The sequence below is a fragment of the Lissotriton helveticus genome, chromosome 10 (genome assembly GCF_964261635.1).
Source record: "Lissotriton helveticus chromosome 10, aLisHel1.1, whole genome shotgun sequence".
Taxonomy (NCBI): Eukaryota; Metazoa; Chordata; class Amphibia; order Caudata; family Salamandridae; genus Lissotriton; species Lissotriton helveticus.
The window spans coordinates 988629554-988654534 of NC_136071.1; the positions used below are offsets into that span (position 1 = coordinate 988629554).

The window sequence follows — 24981 nt, forward strand, 5'->3', positions numbered from 1 at the left end:
AGCGTCTGTGGCCCTATCTGTAATACCAAAGAGCCCTGGACACGCATAGAGCGGGCGCACATGCTCATTGCTCCCCCGGGCACTCTGTGTAACGCAGCCCGTGTTGTCTCTCACATCGCTCCATCCCGGAGTTTGCTTACTTTTGGAAAGAGCAATGAACTACATCTCTGTAGCATTGATATCAGCTGCGGCCGGTAATTGGAGTACCGGCTGGGCGGTGACGTGGGGAGGGGTAGGGTGAGAGGTAGTAATGTCCTATTACTTACCGGTAATCTTCATTACTCCGGGTCCCGTAGTCCTCGACACCTTCATACTTAACTAGTGGAGATGACCATCTCCCGACAGAAAATAAAAACAAGAGGAATGCTGGGACACTAATACTGCCCCTCCCCCCGGGAGTACATAAGCAGTACTTACCCAGCAGACCTCCTGTACTAACAAGCCCAGACAGGAAGGCCGGCCGCCCGGGAGGGAGGGAGGGGCGCATGAAGGTGTCGAGGACTACGGGACCCGGAGTAATGAAGATTACCGGTAAGTAATAGGACATTACCCCCAGGTCCCTCCGTCCTCGACACCTTCATACTTAACTAGTGGAGAATACCAAAGCAGAAACCCGGCCTTCCGCACGCACAAGCACACCCAGGAAACCACAGCAAAAGCAGCCACCCAAGGGAGCACCGAGAAGGAGGAAAGGAAGACCGCAAAAAACATCCGACCCGCAACCCAGAACAGGACAGCAGGGACAAGGGCCGGAGAGAAAGAAAAAACCCAGGGCTCCAAACAAAGGAGGCCGCCAACCCGAGCAACCGGCAACCGGGACCCGGACCAGAACAGCAAGACCAGCCAAAACAACTCACCGGAGAAGACCGCCCAGGCCAAAACCAGCAGGAAGGCACACTGGGCCACTGGGCCAGGCAGACCCACCAGGAAGACGAGACAACCCGGAAGAAAGCCAAAGAAGAAAAGGCCAACAGAGCGCAGGCACCAGCACCCAGCCCAAAAAGGAAGGAGAAGCACAGGCCAGAAACACGGCCAAACTCCCATAAAGAAAGGACCCGAGCTCAAGAGACCCGAGGAGGAAACCCCGCCGAGGAGGCCCAGGAAGCAACAAGCACCCAGGAGCCGAACAGGACCGAGAACCCGACCCAAAAGACAGGGACGGGGAAGAACCCCAGAACCCAGCCGAAAGCCCACCAAACAAGGAGAGGCCAACCAGACCGGAAACCAGAAACAAAGAAACTCAACCAGGTCGGGAACAGAGAAAGCGACCACAAGCCCAGAAAACCCCAACCCCAAAGGGAAGGAACACAAGGCAGGAGGCAGGAGGGGAGCACAGAGCAACCGAGAAACCCCAGCAGCCGCCCAACGAGGCACAGAGGGCAGCACACAGAGGGCAGCACAAAGAAGACCCAGGACCGCCCAGGAACCCCAAACCCAGGCCAGACAAGCAGCAAGGGCAGGAGCAGCGGGAAAAAGAATGACCAGGGAGCACAGCACCCAGACCACAACCATAAGGCCCCAACCCAGCAAAGCCGGAGAGGAGCCAAGCAAACCTCAAAAAAAGAGGCCAACAAACACCAACAGAACCGGGAAGCCAGGACCAGAGCCAAGCAACCCGACCACGCAGGAGGAACAGCAGGCCCAAGCAAATCCCAGAATAAGAGCAGAGGACCAAGTAGCAGGAAACCACAGACAACCCGCAGCCAGGAGGGAGGGACCCGCAGAGGCACGAGCACCACAGAACAGCACCCCCACCACAGATGGAGGGGCAACCAAACAGACCCACACCGGGAACAAAGCCCGGGAAAGCAAGGGAGGAAGGAGCGAGCCAGGACCACAGAACCAGGAAAGAACCCGGAAAAGGCCGGCAACAACCCCCAGAGCAGGCCAAAAATGGGAAGCACAGCCCGAAAACCCAGAAGGCACAGCCCGAAGCCACACACAACCAGCAAGAAGCCGGCAGAACCGGAGCCACAGAACCCCACACAGGCCCACAACACCGGGAAAACAAGCCCGGGCAGAGAACCAACAGCAGGAGAAGGCCCAGAAGGAACCACCAGGAAGCGGCCCCAACGCAGAACACCCCGCCAGGACCCAAAGGGACACCAGCAGGGAAGCAGAGCCCAAAAAGGAGCCCAACTAGCAGGAGCAGCATGCCCCAGCCAAAACCTCAGCCAGGCACCCACCAAGGGAACCAGACGAGACCAGAACAACTCAGGGAGCAAACACCCCCAACAGGAGACGGACCCGGAAGCCAACAGCCCCAGAAGGCCAGGCAGGGACCAACCCGGCCCGACCAAGCATAACACAGAGCAGACAGCGGAGCACGGGGACAGCACACCAACCCGGAGAACAGGAGGCATGACAGGAACCGGCAGCAGCCCGTAGGCCCCAGACAGGAACAAACCAGGCAGGCACCCCGGCAGAAACAGGAGGGGCAGACAGCCAAAAGCCAGCCCAGGGGGAGCCAGCGCAGAAGCAGCCAGGCCAAGCACACAGAAAAGCCCCCGGACAACACCAGAAGCCCCAAGCGGGAGCAAGGGAAGCCCACACCAACCGGAAGACCCAGGCAGGCACCACAAACGGGCACCAAGCAGGGAACAGACGAGAACAGGAGCAGACAGGGCCAAAGCAGAACCGCCGAACCCAAGGCAGCACAAGCCACCCAAGTGCAGGCAGAGGGGGCAGACCACTCCAAAGAGCCCCCGGCAAGACACAGGCCAGCACTTTTTCCATGAGCGGAACCAGGCACAGCCCAAGGGACGGGAGTAACAGGACCAGGAACCAGGAGCCCCAAAGGCGACCAACCACACAGAAGCCAGGAAGCGAAGAACCAGGACACCCAGGCGGAGCAGAGGCCACAACAGCCAACCCGCAGCTGAGGCAAGGCCACAAAGGGAAAACAGCACGGCAGGCCAACCGGAACCAGGGGAGCCCACAGGACCCCACCCCTGCAGCGGCCCGAGGAGCAGGAACACCGACCCACCACCAGGCGGGGCAGGCATCCCGAAGCAGAGGGGGAAACAGAACGCACCCCCCACAGGCCGACACCAAAGAAGAGAGGAACGCCACGCAGCAGAGAGCAAGGTGCAAGCAAGCACGCAGGAAAACCCCAACAACACAGGGAACCCCAGGAGCAAGCAAAGGCAGAGCCAGCGAAAAAAAGGAACCAGCCACCACAGAGGTGACCGGAACCCACGCCAACCCAAGGCAAGCCACAAACAGAAAGAGCGAACGCCCACAGAGCTGCCAAGAGCACAGGCACATCCAGAAGAAGAGCACCAAAGGGAGCAGACCCCGGAACGCCCACCAGTCGAAAACAGCAAGACCCGGGGCGGGCCCGCAGCAAGGCCGCAGACCAGGAACAAGCCACACAGGAGGCAATCAGCGTGGACCCCAGAGACAGCAGCAGCACATCCTTCGGACTCGAACCCACGGGCAGGAGCGCCCGCGACACCAGAGGCACAAGAAGAACCACGGAGCCCAGCGCCTCGCAGCACCTAGAAGAAAAAAGTGCGGGCGAAAACAGCCAGAGCGGGGGCCAACAACACAACAAGGCCCCCACCGCAAATGCAAACGTGACAAAAACACATACACAAGCAGCATAGGGACAAGACACCCCAGCGCTCCATGCCACACAAGCATGCCACAAAAGCAAGCAAAAAAACAGAAGGCAAACCAGGGTCGCAAATCCCTGAACAACCTCCTCCCCCCCCCCCCCCCCCCCCCCCCCCGCCGAGCACAAAAAGCTCAGGGAAAAGCAGAGGCACCTCGCCCAGGACACCCAAGGCAAAGGAGAGGCATAGGGGCAGCAAAGGCACCAGGCGCAACACATGAGGACACAGGAAGATGCGTAAGGCCATGGGAATAGCAAGCGACCCGCCCAGAAGCACAGGACGCAGCGTGTGACCGCCGAGACCCGAACCCGGCACACAAGACAGGAGGGGGACTGCACCAGCCGAGAGGCGAACTCCCCACCCCACAGCAGATGACACAGGCGGGCCAGCAAAGGGAATGCAACACACCGCAAGAATTGCGCCAATACCCCACAAAGCACCGGATCAGAGGGCAGGTAACAGGACCAAAGGAATGACCCACACACAGAGCCCACAGCACCACAAGGACGGAAAAAAAAAACACAGTCCTGGACATTCGTCAGAAACCCTCCAAAGGAGACACCAGGAATTGGAACAGGAAACACCCCAGCGCTGCCAGCGGCACAGCGTGGGGAGCCCACACAGCATGAGACCCTGCAGCCCCATGAAGCACACCCGCCGGGGCATATCAGAGAGCCATAGGAGCGAGGCCAGGAGCCAGCCGTAATGTAAAGGAAGGCGTTCCGTTCCGAGCTGAAGAAAAGCAAATAGAAATAAGCGTTCAGGACTCCGTGAACTGACAACACTGAAACAGAAATAATTCAGTGCAGGAGCAGCCGTGAATGCGTGCTGGCAAATACAGGACGAAACACAAAAAAGCACAGCTCCCCTCAGCTCCCAAAGAGACATCCACGTCGACATGGGGAGAAAGAAACAAACACATTGCATGAAAGTGACAAGAACAAGTATTTCCAAATGTCACATCAGGGCCCTTCTTAAACAGAAAGAAAACGGGTCACGAGCGCCAGGCAGAAGAGAAAAAGGGATCCCGAAATCGGGACTCACCAGGAGTGGGGGCCAACCCCAGGAACAAGGCCCCCACAGCACCGCCGAGCAGAAGACCATCAGGAGCTCATCCAGCAAGGCACGGCTCCCCGGCCAGGCTCGGGAAGCCGAGCCCGCGACCCGGAAGCAACCCGGAAGGCAGCACCAGCCACAAAGGGCCGTCAGGTGCAGGGTCACACAGCAAAGCCAGGAACACAGGAAACCAAACACCGGCTCCAGGGAAAGACTGACTCCAAGCAAGCCCGGCAGGCCAGGAGGCAGTCCAGGGAACCCCACGCCCACACAGCCAGGCAGCAGGGCGGGGGGAGAAAAGAAGCTCAAGCCCAGCAGGAGCAGCACCAGCACACCATCATCTCTGTCGACAGACAGAAAAAAAGAACAGGAGGTCTGCTGGGTAAGTACTGCTTATGTACTCCCGGGGGGAGGGGCAGTATTAGTGTCCCAGCATTCCTCTTGTTTTTATTTTCTGTCGGGAGATGGTCATCTCCACTAGTTAAGTATGAAGGTGTTGAGGACGGAGGGACCTGGGGGTAATGTATGGATTACGGACTTTAACAGGTGAGTAAACATAAAAATAAATAAAACAAATTTTGTTGCGCGCACTGCATCGCATTTGGTGATGCAGTCCAAGCAACGAAATTTGTTTTATTTATTTTTATGTTTACTTACCTGTTAAAGTCCGTAATCCATACATTACTACCCCCCACCCTGCCCCTCCCCACGTCACCGCCCGGCCGGTACTCCCATTACCGGCCGCGGCTGATTGATATTAATGGGTCTGGATTTTTGCGAATCCCAGCTTCTGCCACTTTTGCACTATAAAGAATTAGTATATGTAACAGCACAAAATAATCTGGCAGATGTTTCGCAAGATGGCATTTACGATGCCACCCAGGCCTGACTACACACATTTATCGATGAACAAAATTTGCCCTCTAATGTGTGGATGGCAGTTTCCCAAAATGTCTGTTGGAGACAGATTTAGGTTGGTCAACAAATTCCAGGCAATAAATAAAGATACCTTTAAATTCTGTAATTATTATGTCACAGTTACAAAGCTTCAAAGACAGTGGTCAAATGTTAGGTTATGTCTTCTGCTGCTTATTTTGTAACACAGAGACAGGTGTTTATGATCTTCGCTCACTTTGCAGTCAGAAAGAAAAATAAAGTGACTTATGTGACGATCCTGCTGGGGTACAGGGAGTTGGAAAGAAAAGCTGCAGGGTGTCATTTTTTCAACACACAACAAAATGTCAATATCTGTAAAGGAACTGTACACATTCAGCAGTTAGGAATGCAAAATGAAACATATATTTTTTTATAATTCTGAAGTGTGATATAAACAAAGATTCTAGTAAGATCAGAACAAATCAAGACACTTTACTTGGTGATGCACAATTGATAAATATTCACTGAGACCAGATTCTTACACTTTAAGATTTGTGTGCAATATAGTTTATCAGCAAAACTGCATGTCTGTGCAAAGTTAGTGGGTATTTCAATGGAAAGTGTGGTGTCTACAAATAACAATATGCTACCACACGATACTTTATTACACTAAAAAATCACCACCTTATGTCCATTAAAGCTATGTGGGCTGCGAAAGCTTGTCACACTAAAAAGTGGGTCTTGGGTCCAAATAATGTGGGCAGCACTGGTTTATGCCCTAAGCAATGTATTCATTTTGTGAGCACAAAACTAATTACGAGCAATATATTTAAAAAAAACGTGAATATGGGAAAAAAGAGACATCAAAATAATTAAAGCAAAGTGCACTCTTGTGTGTGCTGATTCAAAAAACTCTATAGAGTTCCAGCCACCTCTGTTCTGCAGTTAGACATATGTGCTGACACTTTCCAGCTTTTAGCGTGAACATCTCCTATGCGGTGCACATGGGAGCATCAATACATTTCGTTTCTCTTGCTAAGCCACTCAATAAAAAACCCACAACAAGAACAGAGCAGAACGTGAGATCTATTCTATAATTAAAACAAAAATCTAATTATTAAGCTATTTGTATCATAATGCGTTACAGCTACAAAGGGGTTTCAGATTCATTCTAAATTATAGTTTTAAAAATGATGCACAAATCTGAAAGACCAAAAAAATATTGAGCAATCCTAAATGTGTAACAAAGGCCACACACATTGAAACAAAAAACAGGCTGTATCAGGTTTTATTTTTGCAGATCTCAAATGGTAGTCTTGTGATGAGGCCTGGTAATTAACAGTATTTTATAACGTAGGCCATTTACAATCCTACGACTAGAAAATACATTTGGATACCAAACTTGTAGACATTTACATCACCACGAGTCATTCAACAGGAAGGGAACGAGTAGCCAGATAGCGCCTAGACCGAGAAGAAAGTCAAAATTCTTCAAATGTGTCTAACTAAAAGCACTTGCTTTAGTGCGTTTTTCAAAAGCCTGCATAATATAGTGACAAAGTTCTACGAAAACAGAATGCTAGATTATACTCAATTTGACAACAATGTTGGTTCTGTAACTTTCAGCTTAAATAATATTATAGATGCTTTGATGGGCCTCACTTTAGGAAAATACATGGAGTAACCCACTGTGGCTATTGTAGAGTCCTAAATGTTGTCACTAGTTAACAGAATGCATCCCAGCAGATACGTGCTACACTGCCCACTATTAATCCCTATAATCAGTCAAATGTTCTTGAAATTTAAAAAAAAAAACAGAGAGTAACAGATACCCATATTTCTCCCCAAGCTTCCACCCGCACCATTCTAAAACAGCCCAGGACAATAACGTCATATGCTTTGTACCATAGCAAAGCACTGTTTGCAGGTGGTTCACATACAAAATATTTTGGGGGAACTGGGGGCCTATTTTTCATCAGCAGACTTACCTAGAAAAAAAGCAAAAGGCAGAAAAGAGAGCAAGGGGAGAAGAAATATATGAAAATGGTGACAAAGGGAGAAAGCAGATATGAAAAATAATATGAGAGTGAGATAAAGAGGCACGAAGTGTGGGGTGGTGGATGAAAAAGGTATGAGGTGAATCTAGACTATGTAACCCTGGCATTCAGCAATCCTGGCAGCACAACCAACAATCTCCATTGACCTCCTGCACTTTTGTTTTACAAATTAAGCACTGGCTAATGTTCTTGCTACCTGAACTGAAAAGGGCCTTTAGGGCAAAAAAATGATTACCTGGACCCCCTTCTACAAGTCAAAGGGGTCATCCGGTTTAGGGAATAAACCTTTCTTTACCCAATTTGCCAATTCTTGCATCACTAAAAGTCACCTACAGTAGTCATTCTAGAATGTTGTTTTGTTTGACAATTTCAGGTTGGGTTTCGAGCTGTTTATGACATCATTCACCGGATTATTCATTCAAAGCATGGGTTATAAAAAGGAACTACCCACAGCCACAGTTGGTGCAAGTAAGGGCGGTGTGGCAGCACGGCGGGGCGGGTTGGGGTCATGATGACAGACGGCGGAGTATGATTTATTTATTTATTTAATTTTCCCTATCCCGTCGTCTGCCAACCCCCCTCCCGCTTCGCCCCGCACCACCCCACCCCACCCCACTGCCTCACCGCGCTTACCTGCACCGGCCGCCGCCGACTACCCATGGGTTAAAACAAAAAATGTTTAACGAGCATAAGCATCTCCTAACTGGACTGAGTATTACTTAATTCCCTAAATAAGTATTTAATTTCCAACTTCAAAAAGTAAGGAAGAAAGTCCTACTTCAAAAGTCTATGTGGAATCCCGATATTAAGTTTAATATTGTGGGATGTATATGATACGGGGTGCATTCTTCTCAGTGGACAAGTTGGAATTCTTTTTTGCCATCACCAATGAAGTTCTCCAATTGGAACGAAGATGCCTGTCTGCGACCTGATGCAGGCGCAATCTAGTCACTGAGCTCAGCATTTAACAGCACAGGCCTTTTAGAAGACAAACGTGCTTACTCTGTGCAGACTTGCCGTAGATCACACCTTAATAGTATTCAGTGGTAGTTATTACCCTTTCAGACATTGCTGTAGTGCTGGCAGCATCCTGCACTTACTAATACAACAAGTATGTGCTTCCCTGGTAATCTGCCAATGTGATCCGGAGAGAATTCCTCACGGAATACGAACTCTGCGCCCTGCATTTTGTTTGCTTCCAAAATCATTTTCTTTCTGCTAATCACACTGCTGTTTATGTTCCAAAATTAGGGCCGGCACAGACTCGGATGCACTAGCAGGCTATCGCTTCATGTTAATGAGAATTTGCATAGCGCAACGTTAGATATTTATTAGGCCTCTTAGCACTTTATTAATGAAGGATGTGAGGCCGCTTTCCCCATGCTTTAACAACACAAAGTTCAGAATGCTTGGGTGTGTGGCTTCCAGGAGCGCGGGCACGACCAGGACGTGACGTACAGCGTGAACATCCGCTGACGAGCACGATGAGTCAGACGTCATCTTTGCAACTGAGTGCTTACTTTGCTCAATGGCAAATCAGCTGCATTAAGTCCCATGATGGATTATGCTTATCCTATTTGCGGAAACGAATTTAGTTTTGTATTTGCATTTCAATGTCATATCAGTTATTAGTCACGGGAAAGGCAAGTTTCCATTGTCTACGGCTTGAACAGCAGTGCGTGCAAGTGTGCATTTTTCTAGAGAGAAATCGATAAGTTAGGCAAAGTTTATTGAGACACATTTTAGTTGCTTGAATCAAAAGGCTATGACTTACATAAAAAGTATGGGTCCAGTTCACAAGGCCATTTTCAGTCATAGAAATTACAACCGAAAAATGTTTCATTTAGGCGATTAGTAATTCGCAGAACGATTCTGAGCAGGGCATATTTGGTTTTTGTACTGCGGAATTCACTGACAATTAAATACCCTCGCCTGACTTGGGTACATTAAAGTGTGTTTTGCCTTAAAAAATTGCAAATGGACACAAACATGTAAGTTTGTAGGTATTAATTAACTAAAATCTGAGCCTTTCCTACCCAGAAAATTGTTAATGTTTTGCACCAGCAAAGGGCTGGAGTAACTCCTTCACCACAGTTGGATGGGAAATGGATCACCCCTGATCGTCCAGACGATGGAAATGAAAGAGTTTCCTTACAAGGAAAAAATAAAGAAAAGAAATGTCCATTTGCTCATCGGATTTCTTTGTCTGTCGGGCAGGCGCGCCAAGATCTATTACTCTATCCCGAAACCTCTAAGAATCAATCCCTCATACTCCATCTTCAAGAAAGAAGCTAAAACCTTACTCTTTCATCTCCTCTTTCAGTCATGATACGACTCTATTCTGACGTTGTTTAAGGAGTCGCCAGCAGAAGTCGTAAAATCATTACAATTAATATTTGACTTTTATGGCCACCTTTCTTTTGCTTAGTCACACTGCAACTTAAGTTTCTAAGAAGACGCTTTGTTCCATTTACCACCTCATTCGTGACTCCTATTACAAACTACAGCATTTAAAATATAGATGAACATTTACGCAGACCAGCTGTTAAACCCCTACATTTTGTGCAATGCAAATCTGTTCCTCTCTAGATTCTTTGCATACCTTTGACTTAATTATGTAAAACACTCTGCTACCCTAGTGGTTCTGGCTAAGGCCCAGAGGTAACTACAGCAGAGTAATCAGAGTAATTTTGGTAATTCCGCTTTACTCTGACACCGAATTACCAATAATGTGATTACACCCTCTCACGTAATTAGGGAGTAACTTGGGGGAAAAAATCTTACTGCTCAAGCACATTTAGCGTGCGTGAGCAGTTGCTTGTGCTCACTACTCATTTTCTGTTGCATTTAGAGCTATTTCTTAGAACAAATGCATCCCCACGTCCATTTGGGATGGGAGGGGGCATTTTTGCACTAAGAATATGGCGCTAATTGCAGAATTACTCTTCTTGAGTAATTTTGTGTAATTGCTTTAATTTTTTTGGGGTCATTCCAGATGATTATGCCACACAGAATTACGCATTACGCCCACCCTTAGTTCTGACTCGCACTGCGTAAGACTACACATAAATAAATAAATTCTGCATTCAGGAAATGGGAGCTCTTAGGCCATGTCTAATGGCATTCCATGGGGTAGGCCTGAAAAGCTGCACTTGGCACTGATTTCTGCGTTTACTGCCGGGAATGCTTCTGAAAAAGAGTAGAAACACTGCATCCTTTCGTAGGAGTTCCACTATGGGTGCGGATTTACTATTTTACGTCGTGAAACAGGCCCTTTGGGTCACAGGATGAAGTGATTCTCATGGAGGCCTTGTTCAGCCTCAGCTCAGGGTCTGGTTCTCTTCTAGTTCTATGCTGCTCCTCGTTGGGCTTTGCATAGGCACAAAGCAACCACAGCAAAGATGGTTCCTAAAGAACTCTGGGAAAAAGAAAGCAAGAGATGCAGAATAAAGACAGCGCAGGTCCCTTTGTTTGGCCCCTGCACTCTGTTGGTGTAGTCTGTGGTCCCTCTCTTCCAGGTATCTTCTCAATTCAAAAGGACACAATTGTGCCAAGTTATATAATGTGAAAGTAAGGAGAACCAATATCCAGCAAAAGGGATGATACATCACTCAGTGCCAAGAGGTGGGAAATCACACACAGGTTTCTATGGTTCTTCTCCAACGTATGTCCGAATAGATTTATTTTTAGCAGATGGCATCTAAGTTTACATGGATATCTCTGAGAATTCATCACCCTGTTGTTGCAGACTAAGTTCTGCAATGGGAAACTAGTAAAGCGCTTCCTCGCCCCAGTTAGGTTCTAGCGCTATATAAGGTAACAAGAAAAGTGTGACTTACTCTTGATCATCCAGCAAGCCTTTTCGCAGTCCTCGAGCGTCTCGAAATTGTTGTCATTCCCATCGCAGCCGCCGAAGGAGAACTCTTCACAGGTCTGAGTGTGCCTGTTATAATAGTAGTGAGCAAGGAGCGCCCTGCAGGGCCCCTCGTCCGGTGGGAGGAGGCACGTCGCTCTGTTGCCTGGAAATAAAGTCAAAAGTTTTTATAGTCCGAGGTCTCAAAGAGAGGATGTTACAAACAGCGACAGTGAGACACTCTGGAGATAGTCAGACCCCTACTCCTCTGTATACAGACATATCCTCCTGATGGAGAACCCAGTGCTGTACAAAAACAAATATATCTGAAATTGGACAGAAGTTTTAGCAACGAGTGATGTTTATAAAGTTGGTTAAAATAATCTACCTTCGTGCTATAATGCAACTTTAAATTTCATTTGAAAGCTTTTTAAAATTGGAGTATGGTTCAAGCAGCCGAGAGCCTTGGTACAGGCAAATGTGGCAATCTGCCGAGTGCACTCGCCCTGTTATTCTTTTGAGGTCAGTAAAGGTTTACAGCGCTTAGAAACTGCAAACGCGAGGCATGAAGAGTTATTGGCAAGATGATAACAATTATGGTGCAGTTTTTTAAATGTAAGCACGGTACGGGGTTTGAGCTTCACTCCCACAACCTCCCATAGACATTTGGATAAACCAAAATCATAACTGTGTGCTTTCTTATGTTAGATATTTTAAAAACTGTAGTAGTTAAAGGGTGCCGAGGTAACATTCCTAATACCGAACGTGTGGACCATAATACAGTAGCCATGTTCAATTAGATGGCAGTGTTCCATTGGGGAAAACATCATCACGCGTTAGAAAAAAAGGAATGTGCCAAGAAAAATAAGGATATTTCTGTTCAGGGGTGATTCCAGCAAGGGCCGCCTCTGCATGCAAGTGACAGCAATGTGAGAACTATCTGCTTCGTCCGTCACATCCCTCTGACTGAAGCCTAAAAAAACACTCCCCTTCCTTTATGGAAGTTTCCCATTGTTTTTCACCCCGATGTCATTCACCCAGATGTGTCTGACAGAATCCGATGACTCAAAGCAGGTCACGAAGCAATTACAGAGACCTCACTTGTGCTAGCCTCAAAGTTTGATTTTCCACATATTGTGAAGAACGCACAGACTTGTATTGTATTTTATTGTGCTTTGCATTTATATAGCTCTTGCCAACTCAGAAAATGCGTACATATTACCTATGTCTAATAACGTAAGAAATGTAACCTGTCACAAGACAGACTCAAGAACTCAAAAGTGTACCTTTCCCGCCTGGCGGCCAGAGCGGTTGCACACATCACAGGTAGATTAGTAAAGCGCCTTTCTCGTCGTCTGTGAAAGATGAAAGTTCTAAAAACCATTAAGCCTGTGAACCAGTGCTAAATTATTTATCACTACTCTTTGGGCACTACGCCGTGCTTTGCGCCGAACTCTTACGCGAGCCAATCAGAGTCGCGTAAGTTTCCATCCTTACCTTTCAGCGGTGTCCCGGACGCGGACAGCCAGAGGAGCAGGAGGCAGACGCCCGCAGGAGCCGGTGCTGCGCACATCTTCGGGTCGACGGGACGGGAGGTGCTGGCTGCGGGAGGCTTGGGGTGCAGACACAAACGTAGCTCTCCGCCCGCTCTTTTATCGAGGGAAAGGGCCCGGGAGAGCCCCGGCCGCACCTTCCCGTGTGCGCAATGTGTGGGAGGGCGCCCGTGACTCACTCTCACTTCTGGGCACTGCTGGCTCCCACCGAGTGAGTGAGCTGGAGGAATTTCTACAGAAATGGTCAGCGCGGGGGTCCCTACGTGAGCACGCTGCACTCCCAAAGAGGCCACGCCCGCTAAGACACCGCGCGGTGCCTGTGCGGGGCACTGGTCGCTCCATGACGCCTGGGTGTTAGCGCTGGTATACACCAGGGGCAACTCGGGAAGTACCCCAGCAGGGGGGCTGGTACGGCCGGCACGGGGCTGCTGCTGGAGCACAACAAAGTGATGGAAAAACCTGCGCCATACATGTGTGCAAACCACCGGAAAATTCCGAAAACACAGGATTTCAAAATGTTCCAATACCCCCTCACCTGTCTTGCTCCTCACAGTCCTTACTAATGACTTACTCACTTCAGGGGCGAAGACATCATCAGTGCAGCAGGTATAGTGGCACTGGAGCGTAGGGGTTTGAGGGGCAAACTGTACCCAGTTACCACTGTCTGCATCCAACTAACAGGCGGCTTGCTGGCACTTTTCCTTGCTTGCATTAGGCCTCCTGGCGCTTTACTACTCCATTATCTGGATTACTTTCAACCAAGATGTCCCTTTTGTCCATAAACATAGAGACCCCCCAAGTTGTACTGTAGCACTCAGGGCCGCCTTTAGCGCTAGTGGCGCCTGGTGCCACAATCATTTTTGGCGACGCCACAATTCCATGACCGCCTCATCAAATTTTCTCACTACCACCAGGCTAAAGTGCCCCTCATCTCTCTAATCTTAAGTTATTGCTAAACACAGCACCCCCCTAAAGTAATCGCCCTCTCCACTTGTTAGCACCCAGTGTGGCCGCACTGGTTGCACTGCCCTTAAGCCGGACCTGGTAGCACTTGCACCTCACACCTTTGATAGGTCTCCAAAGAGCTTTCGGTGGTCGAGTAGAAGGCTTCTACTTGCTGTGCATTGCTGGTTTTGTGAGTGTTTGTGTAGTGGCCTGTGTGGGAACCAGTTTGGTGTAAAGCATGCAGCTCAGAGAGATAGGCCTGACATGTTGTAATGGACTAGTAAATGCTTTCATGTATGGCATGAAACATAAACATCTAGCAGAGTGGGCGATATTTGTGTATACTTACCATCTTCGAGTAAGAAGCTACTTCGTTTGCGGCGCATGGTTTGTAGGTTGTGTATATAGAGTGGCCCTTTGGGAATGGATTTGGTGTCATGTGTGTGGTTTGAAGGGTGCAGTAAGTAAGTAAGTAAATTCTTTATTGTTTAGTTAATTAAAACCATTACAATATAGAAAAAATGCCACTATGTTTAAAAAGCAAGACATTGACACTACAATATAAAAGATAAAATCTATAAAATCAGTTGTCAAACATTCTTGAAGATAAGCTTGATGAGGACCCTAATTCTGCTATGATAAAGGGAATTCTGGTATCGAGATCAGGTCTTTGCCAGAAGGCCTCGCTTTTTCTCAAAATTGTTAATGAATTTGACTGTTCTACAAATCAATTGTGGATCCACTGAGCATAGGATTTGAACAATCGCAGACCGACAGGTGCGTACTCCATATTCCTTAAACTTAGCTTTCAGCCAGCATCGACGAATTTTGTTCATGGCTGAACAAATGCAAATCAAATGGATGAAGTCTTGTTTACCTGCACCACAAAGTTCGCATTCTTTACTTTCTTGAGGCCTCCATTTCGGTTGATCTGCACTTGTTGGAAGGTTGCCCAATGGCGAGAAGGCAAGATCTAAATAGGCTGCTGGTACAGGCTTTTTATATGATTTAATGGTCATCCAGGCATGAGTTCTGTGACTGAAGGTTAACTTATCGTTAAATAGCGAGTGCCTTTTGGCCGCCTTCTTAACCCCTTCCATGCTGGTGACGGAACCGTTCCGTCATCAGTCACGGCTGAGCTGTGCTGATGACGGAACGGTTCCGTCACGACCGCGCCCTGTTCTGGAATGTCCAGCACAGGGCGCGGCTTCGTCGCCGCGGTCAAGGTGTTAACCACCTGTTTGAATGATGTTACTGGAAGCTTGGATTCCCAGAGAGTAGTCAACTCAGTTTCTTCTAACGATAGTCTTAAGTACTTTGCGTACTCAGAGTTCGGACTTTTTTGGATTGCTTCCCACATGGCGTGGTAGACTTCATTTTCCTGGTTCCTCCAAAGATCATACCAAAATTTGATGGTCTCATACTTTTTCAAGAGCACTTGCGACTGCAAACCAAATTCAAGTCTTACTTGTGCCGGTGATGTGTTGTTTGGTAAGGCGAATACACGCTTGTAGACTTTGGTTTGTATTTTGTCAATGAGTGTTGCACTTTTGCCATGATGTAATACACTCCCGTATGCAATTGTAGGCAGTAACTTTGCTTTCATTGCGGTTAGCAAGGGGGAGACCACCGGGCCTTTGAGCTCGAGCGCTAAGTTGGCAAAGGCATGTAATAGTGTTGAACCCTTTTTATCAATCTCTCTAAAGTGTGCAGAGAAGTTAAGGCGCTTGTCTAGTTGTATCCCCAGATACTTGTAGCTGTCCACCACTTCCAGCTTAACGTTGTCTATTAGGAAGGCTGGTGGGGCTTTGTGGCGTCGTGTTATAACCATGATCTTGGTTTTTTTGCTGTTTATTTCTAGCAAATTCTGTTTGGTGTATCTGGTCAGATCTTGCAGTAGACGTTGTAAGCCTATTCTCGTCTGACTCAATAGCACCACATCGTCGGCATAGGATAGATGTGTTACACGGAGATTACCAAGCCGGGGAGGGTGAGCATTAATCTGGTCTAGGCTTACTGTCAGGTCAGCCATAAACAGATTAAAGAGGATAGGGGCCAACACACAGCCTTGTTTTAGGCCGTCAGCGGTACTGATCTTCCGTGTTAATCGCTGCCCGTTGTCAATCTTTACCTGCATCCAAGTATTGGTATACAAGTCGATAATTGGCGTGAGGATTGAGTCCGGCAGGCCCTGATGTTTCAGTTTAGCCCACAGTGTTTGCCTGCTCACACGGTCAAATGCCGCCTTAAAGTCCACGAAAGAAGTGTAGAGTTCCAGGTGGTTTTGTAGACTTTTTTCAGCAATCAGGCACAGGGCCATGGCATTTGCCATGGTTCCCGTCCCGCGGCGAAATCCCGTCTGGTTCAGCGGTATTTTGTTGTTCATTTCAGACCATTGAGCTAGATCGGCTAGTACAAGTGATGCATAGTATTTTGCTTCAGCATCAATGAGGGCTATCAGGCGATAATTATTCGGATCTTTGCGATCTCCACCTTTGTAGATTGGATTTATGATAGCTCCCCTCCAGCTATCTGGGACTCGACCAGTGTTGTTTATTGATCGGAACAGGATATTGAATTTGCTGGCCCAGTACTGGGGGTCCTCATTGAAGATGGCCTGCGGGATGCCGTTAGGACCTGGTGCGCTATCTTGCCTGCTTTTCTTAATTATTTGTAGTATGAGAAACTCGTCATCTTGCCGCAACTGTCGATCCATACTTTCATGATTGTTGAACATGTTGCTAGCCTGGACAGACGTGGGATCTACCTGCTCCAGTATTTCGGATGTTTTGCTTGCGGATGTTGTAGTTGTTGTTAACAGTGTCACTGACTTGATTAAAAATGTATCGACTATATGTTGGGCCCATACAGTTTCAGTAATGCAGGTCATGCTTATTGGTTGCGCTGTTCGATTTAGGGAGTTGACTTGTGACCAGAAGGCCCTGGAGTCCGATTTTTTTATGTTATACAACAGTTTAGTCCAGAAGTCATATGCTTGGTTTTGCTTTTCTATCCAGATTAATTTCTTGTATTGTTTCTTTGTTATCCGGACTGCTTGCCAGATGTTGGGATTTAGGCTATGGCCATATGCTCGTCGTGTTAACTTTTGTAAGTGTCTCCTCAATGAGAGTGTAGTTTTATTGAAATTGGTATTGCTTTTGAGAGAGATTTTCTTTTTGAAATTGACGCTGGTCCTGGGAAGCTTTCCCAAATACTCCGACCAGGTTTCTGTCCACAGGACGTGCTCATGGGTTATCGTTTGGAGTTGCTTCTTGGCGTCATGCGCTATTTGAGGGAGAGGTTCGCTCGTCCATTTTAATTGCTTCAGATTGATGGTTGAAGTATTACCTGCTATCGTAGGTGCTTGCGGGTACTTAGTTATAGTCAGCATAATCTCGATATATTGCTTAGAGTGGTCACTATCTAGAGAGCAGATTATGTGGAAGTTTTTTATTTGATTTAGCAAGGGTAATGTTACAATTGTATAATCCAGGATGGAGCTTGCATTGTGGCCTGTGTAAGTGATGGTCGGGGGGTTATCCTGGTTAGATCTACCGTTTATTACCCTTAGCCCAAGGTGTTCAAGATCCCACATCAGCTGACTGCCCTCTTTGTCTTTCTTCTTGACCAGTGGAATCTCCTGGGGTGCGACGTTCCACATTTCATTTGCTACATTAATGTTATCCTCATCTTCTGGTTCGTGTAGGAGGTTGGAGTTGAAATCGCCAGTAAGAATAACCTCCCAACTTGGTTGTTCAAGACGGATGTTTGATACTACAGTGACGATGCGTTGAAAGAGCGCTTTTTTAAGTGCCTTTTTCGGGTGGGCATATATGTTAATTAAGATAATAGATCTAGTTTTGCCCTTTATTTAGCTTTCCAACGTAATAATTTGCATGTCTGGTGTCGAGGATGCCAGTTGTGTAGCATTAATCTTCATGGCGGTTGTTATGTAGACTGAAAGCCCCCCACTTGCCCGCCCGTAGCGCTGGAGGCGGATCGCACTTACGTGGAAACATATTCTGCCTGGTACATCAATTGGTTCTGTTAGCCACGTTTCCTGTAGGGCTATGATGTCATATAGATCCCAGGAAGCAACCTTACTGTGCTTCTTTTCGATGTCTTTTGCGCCGGCGATATTCCAGGAGAGGATTTTTATGGTGTTTCCTTCGTTATCATCTAGCTGGCTGTGGGTTCAATTGATGTTAGGAGACGATTTCTGTCTCAGGTGTTCATTGTCAGCTGATTCTGCCCCCCTAGCACCTTGAAGCACTGAGTGCGTTGGTCGATTTATCCGAACTTGATTCTCTCTTTTGCTATACTTTCTTAGCAGAGGAGATGGGTAACCTGAGTTTATCACTTCTTTCAGGGTAATTCCCCACTCTTCGAATTTAACCATTTCAGAAAGGATGTGTTTTACTATTCCCACTTCCCTCCAGGTTGTGAGCGTGCTTTCCTTCGTCTCATTGTCTTTTGAAGCAATAAATTCAATTGAGAGTAGGTCAGCAGTTGTTAGGTAGCCGAGACTTGGAATTGAAGATGTCAAATGGAGTATATTCCCGCGATTTAAGAAGTCTTGTGAGCCTTGTGGCTCATAGTTGGGGACAAAGAGTAGCTTTCCTGTGCTGGCTGATTTCACCTCGGTTGCTTGGTCAGTGACGATCGGTGTTTTACCATTTTGGCTTGGTTTCGTTGGTTTATAACTCTCATTACCCGTTGCATTGACGTGCAAATATTTTGCTGTTTGGTTATGTGTGTCATTTTGAGTTTGCATGAATAACATGCTGGGTAAAGGTTTTGCTTCTCGTTCTGCACATTTTGCACCGACCATTTCCAAGGGACACCCGTATTCCTCAGCGGGTATCTCAGGGCGTAGTCCTGTCCTTTCTAAGTTTGTTATATCTGGTCTTTGCTGTACTACTCTTTTATCAGTGGCAAACATTACTTGAAGGTAATCATGAGTTTTTCTGTCCACCTTTGTTGATATTTGCCTGTTGTTTTCGATGTCGCTTTTCCCTGTTGTAAGATTAACACTTGGGATTGTGATCAAGATTGACGGAGCTTTCTGTTTTTTGTCTGCGCTTTTAGCGACAGGACTGTAGGGTCTGCAATTGCTTGCCTCGTACTTTTTCTGTTCATGCTCATTTGTGGGGTAGAGTTTATCGTCATACAATGTGCCGGCCTTTTGGCCTGGAGCGATTTCCGTTTTTTTTGGCTCGTATTGAAAACGCTCTAGTGATTTATTTAGTTGTACAACGATACTAGCCCCTGGATCATGGCTGATATCTGTACAACTAGTGGCGGTGGAAGGGGTCATATGATCAATGCTGGTAAAGTTCCCTTCTACAAGGGCTTTAGCTTGGACAACCCCCTCTGTATGTGTAGTTCTTTTTGATGGTGTTTTACGTGCTCGATCATTGGGGGTTTTTGGGGTCAAATTGTATTCCTTATCTTTAGTCAAAGTCTTCCGGTCTTTACCATCGTTTTCTCTAGTTTTTATCGGCTGGCATGGTCCCTTTTCGCTATTGTGCTCATATTTTGAGTTTATTTTGGCCCGGTCGAAGATGGGGAAGTTGGTTAATGACACCTTACTTGCTGGTGCGCACTTTGAGGGATGGTTTCTGTTTTTTTCTTGCCCTTTTTTTCTGTCGTTTGGTTAGGCTCTTCTGGTTATTATGATTTTTTCCTCCATCTTGGGCAGATTGTTCTTTTGTGTCCGGTAGATTGGAACAGGTGTTTTGTCTGGTTGGGGAAGTAACACATGTTGCTTTTGGTTCCTCTGTTATTTCATCAAGTGTTATTATTGGGTTATTTTGTTTATTATTTTGATCTGCCATTTGCTGCAGCGAGGCAACTGAGTTATTTTCTTTGGTATTCCTGTGTTTAATTACATTGCTTGTTTGTGTGTTTTGACAGTGGTCGAAAGAAATTAAATCACAGCCAATCCGGGTTCTGTTATTAGTTTGGTTGGCATACTTACATTCCTGTAAGATGTTATTGAGTATACATGGCAAATCCTGTAGTTTTTCCAGTATTGGGTGACAAGTACATGCCTTGGATGGTGTACCTGGGCGAATCTGATCCTTGATAGAGTTGAATGTGCTGGCCATGATGTCTAGTTTTTTATTTATGCCAGCTATGTGTTCCGCCATTGTACCCATAAGATGTATTTGTATGTCGAGTTTGTCTGACTGCATATTGAGAGTTTTAATAGAGGTTTCCAATATACACCCCAGTGCACTGTGTAGCATAAGTATGGATTCCAGATTATCTTTAACATCCTGTCCTGCTTCTTGCTGGCACTGGTGCACTTTATTGTGATTAATGATGACTTCCGGTTGTGTTTGTTCTTTCGGAGTTGTGACATTTTTCTGCCCCTGAGTTCTTTTTTGACTATTCCCAGGACTTTTTGTTATTGCTAAGCCAGCCATTGTAGAAACACTTGGGATTTCTATTATTGATGTTTCCTTTTGGTCATCTGCGTCAAGATCATTTGATGAATCTATAAGTATTTCATTGTCCTGTTCCTGATTCGTTTCGCTGGATATCTCGATTATATTTTTGCTTAATGGATCCTTGATTAATGAGTTTTTCGAGTATGAATCCTTTGTTATTATATCCTGGTCCTCCTTTGTAATAATTGTTGGTTTGTCATGGGTGTTTGTTTGCTCAGTGTTACTTTCAGTTAAATTAATGTCCGAGTGGTCCTTGTGTGTTAAAGATTTTTCGTGATTCTTTGTAGATGTTTGGAGTGCCCACCCGGGGTAGCGCTCCTTTATTTTTTCTGTACAATTTACTAATGCTTGGCTTGAGCATGGGACCGATCTTGGGGTTGAGTGATTGTGTGGATGAACCTTGTAGGAGGAGTCATGCGTACTGGTATTGTGTTGTTGATCCCTTTTACTTGTGGGTTGTTTGCTTCCAGTCATAGATAAGTTTGTATCACAATTATTTGATATACATTTAATTGTATGTCCTTCGATGGAACAGTCCAAGGACCTATTTGATGATAGTATTGATGTTAATGATTTCTCAAGTCCCTCTCCTTGTGGTGGATCACAACTTTTATTTTCCATATGCACTTGAGCTTGAGTTAGCATCATGTATTTATTTTTACCGTGGGTGGCTTCCATACAGTTTAGAGTCCCCTCTGTTCCATTGGCCCTTTCAGCAATAGTGCTAGGGGCAAACAAGGTGGTCTTTGTATCCGTCGACTTTGTACTTAATATGTTAGGCGACATTGGTTTTTGCAGACCTTTTGGTGTTACCGGCATTGAATACATAGCTGTCACGGGATCTTTCAGAAAGAGAAATTTGCCAGTGGGGTTCATTGATCCAAAAATTGAATAGATGGGGGGGATTAAGGCGGGAGTAGCGCTACCCTCTGGGGGATGCGTGATAGATTTGGTCTTAACTTTCTTCTTTGCGTTTTTTGGAGGGTTTGTTCGGATTTTCCCTGACCTCATCTTCCTTTTTTGCCAACCCTCTGGCTCTATGGGTTATTTACTCGGATGGGAGCGCCTTTTGATGGCTAGAGCAGCGAGTTTGCTTTGTTTTCCTCGGCTTCCGGCTTAGATGTTGGCTGTTTGCAAGGATGGCCTCGGGTTTTCTGAGTCTTATGAGGCTTCAAGCCCCCCGCTACGCTCTATGGGGTCCCTCGATGTTAACTATCTGCTCTTTTGTGGTGCATGTGCTTGCACCTAATCAGTCCTCAATCCTTAGAAGAGACGGGAGTACCACTCCGAGGGCTATGCAGGGTCTATGCAGGGGACCGGGGTCTGCCACATGCCTCGCGCGCGAGCCCAACGCTACCCCTACCACGAGCAACTGCCAGTAACTGTATGGAGGAACAGGCGCCAAGTCTGGCAGTGCTTTCAGCTCCCAGTCGTCTTTTCCCCTATAACGGCAAACAGTACCCAGCAACCTCACCTCCACAATCAGGCGTGCGTTGTTCACGTGGTCACTGTATCTTCGGGCAGGGTTTCCGGCTCTCTGGTCCTCCACGCAGGATCGCCGGATCTCCGGGGAGGATAGGCGCGGCTTGCTCCCGGCCCTGGTGCTATTTGGCAAAGGTTCCTGGGTCTTGGAGTCCGCCTTGGTGCCCTGGCGCGACTTCAACAAGCCCAGGACCACAGTGCTGCAGTGTGGTAACCCCTCTTCACTCAACCAGGGTCCACGTGTTCAATAATGTCACTGGGACACCACAGCTCCTCTTGCCGCTCTGGCCTCACTCTCCTCTCATCTTTTAACTTTTGTTCCCTTGGGTCCCCCCGCCTTGCCACCGACGGCAGCTTTGCTACAGCTTTGCTACCGTGGGCGGGCCGGGACCGGGACAGGCTCAAGCAGGCTGAAGCGGGGCTGAAGCGGTGTGGGCGTGGCAGCCCGGACCCGTCACCGGACCCCCGACTCACTAACCGCTCCTGCGGCGCTGGCAGTGCTGGCTCTCATGCAGGGGAGACTCAGGCAAGGAGACAGGCGGGGGGAGTCCCGAACTTCAGTAACCGCGGTAACTGTTCTCTGCTCAGCCCGCGATCAGCTCCGCAATCAGGGACCTTGTGTGCTGCGGCGAACTCTCTCTCTCCTGGAAAATCTCACGGCCTCCCTGTTCCAACGGACTTCCGGGCAGTAAAGACATAGCTGTACCTAAGCATGACGTAAGACAGAGATGTTATGTTATGTTATGTTATGTTAACAGGGGTTTTATAAAGCGCACAGCTACTCTGCTGAGTGTACCGGCGTTGTGTGAATGAAGGCTAGCATTAAAGGGAAGAAAAAAATACAGAAACCAGTGTACTGTATTATTGCTGGAACAGCCATGTTTTAAGAGCCTTCCTGAAGGGGAGCAAGTCCTAAGAAAGTCTCAAAGCAAATGGCAGATTATTCCATAGTTTAGCCACTTGATGCTGAAAGGAGCGTCCGTCTATTCGGGAACGCTTCACCACTGGAGTGCAAACTAACGCCAGAGAGGTGGAATGGAGAGAGCGGCGAGGGTGGTAGAATTGGATGTAAGATAGAGTGTCACATTTGCACAGATGTACCTTACCTACCATCTTTAGCTGATTGGCAAGGGGCTAGCCCTATGTTTGTGTGTGCATAGTTTGACATGGGTTTGCAGTATGGTCTGAATAGGAAGTATTCCGTGGAGTGCATGGGAAGCTCCAGTCATCTACATGTTCCTGTGGTGTGGTGGTGGAGCAAGCAAAAGAAAGTCCCATTTCTAACCCAGATGAATAGTGAGACGCTTCTATGTGCACACTGGACTGATGCAGTCACATAAATGTTTGTTTTAGCCAGTTTCAATTTGTCTTACAAATCTTGAGCTGTGAACTATAAACAGCTTTGTACAATTCCCGATATACATTTGTGTCATTTCTTTTGACTAGCATTTATTTTTCAATTAAACTTCTTTAAATTGTTGATTTTCCTACATTCACTGAAAAGCTGCAAATATTTGAACACCTTCCAGCACTTTCTGCATTACATATGCCAGAATCGCTCAAGTCTAAGTCAGATGTACAGCAGAGGGTGCGTGACTAGCGCCCAAGGAAGATGGCGGCATCCGAGTGAGCCTCCTCAGCACGGCACAGACACCGGCAGTCTTGACAACGCTTCTAATGCTTGCAGACCACTGATAATCGGGTCGCAAACTCTGTGAACAACAGAGATGTACTGAAGTGAGTGTTTTGGGTCTCAGCACTTCACGAACCTCCAACTTTGTTTTTCCTTATACGCGCGGCTCCCTCAGCACGCCGATCTTTAGGAGCTGCACGGCTGAATAAACAGATGTCAGTGCAGCCGCGGTCGGCAGTAGGAGTTCCTGCAGGCCGGTGACGTGGGGAGGGGCAGGGTGGGGGGTAGTAATGTATGGATTACGGATTTTAACAGGTAAGTAACCATATAAATAAATAAAATGAATTTCGTTGCATGCACTGCATCACCAAATGCGATGCAGTCAGGGGCGTAGCTAGAGCTTGTGGCGCCCGGGGCTACCCCTCAGATTGCCGCCCCTTGGAGGGGGGGGTGATGGGGAAAAAGGACGGTTAGCACTTGAAAGATGTCCGAGTCTCCGAGGAGAGACACGTAGTATTGCTGCTAACAGTTACCTCGATCATGAAAGTTACATTTGTGTAGGGGGCGGTGCACCGGACCCGGGGCCTCTCACCATACTGGTGTGGCATTCGGAAATACTACAGCCAGCTGGGTGTCTCACAGCCTCTCCTGAAGCCTGCCCAGCAATCATTGCTGTAACACATGTCATGTGCGGATTTCGGCGGCTGGAGTCGGTGAGTCAGCTGACTCTGATTAATTTATGGTACAGGCCTGAGGCAGCTTAGCTCTGTGTTAGGACCATCACATCCAGTTTAGGGTCCTATGGTTCGGCAGTCTAAACGCTAGTCCTTGCTCTTCTTGGTATTCATTCTTAGAAGAGCCACGTGACCTGTTTTAGAGATGTTCGCTTTTTATTGTTTTGTAGTGGTGGCATCTGAGGCTGATATTAGTAGTTACTTGAAACGTCTTACATTCCAGATTACAACATTTGCTTATGAATAAGGTGGCCCCTGCAGTGCAGCTTTACCGACTACGTTCACAACAGTCCATGAGATAAACCTTTTCCTATCACATTCATTTTTTGCATGATCCCAACTTGGACAACAGCCACCACATGGCTAAAGTGATTTGTTTTATTCTCCTTGTTTTAACATGCTCCTTCTCTTTTATTTTTGCCTAATTAGCATTATTTTCGCCTTTTTCCTTATTAGTCAATACATTATTCTATCCAAAATTCACGAGTTTATTATACAAGCAGCATTGTACAAGGGCAGCAATTAAATAGCAATAGAATAAAACACATACTTCCTATCGACACTTTTATGAAATATGTAAGTATGGGCATGGTCTTCAAAGCTTTGTCATGTGAAGTGATGCCCACCCTCTTTCATAGCTGCCAAGGTTTCAGATTGCTAGTAGGTGTGACAAGATTTTGATAATTTAGTTCGTAATTGTGAGTCAGCCAAATCTGGCAT

General features: G+C 47.1%; 1 protein-coding gene across 1 annotated transcript in view; it reads right to left on the bottom strand.

The window, feature by feature from the left end:
• Positions 1-13236, bottom strand: part of TFPI2 (tissue factor pathway inhibitor 2) — a 52359-nt gene extending 39123 nt beyond the window's left edge. Inside the window, exons 1-2 of the mRNA XM_078664411.1 lie at positions 12957-13236; positions 11446-11625 (exon numbers count right to left, since the gene is read on the bottom strand). Of these exons, the coding sequence (XP_078520537.1) occupies positions 11446-11625; positions 12957-13032 (256 nt within the window). The 5' untranslated portion in view covers positions 13033-13236. The remainder of the gene's footprint in view (positions 1-11445; positions 11626-12956) is intronic.
• Positions 13237-24981: the final 11745 nt, after the last annotated feature.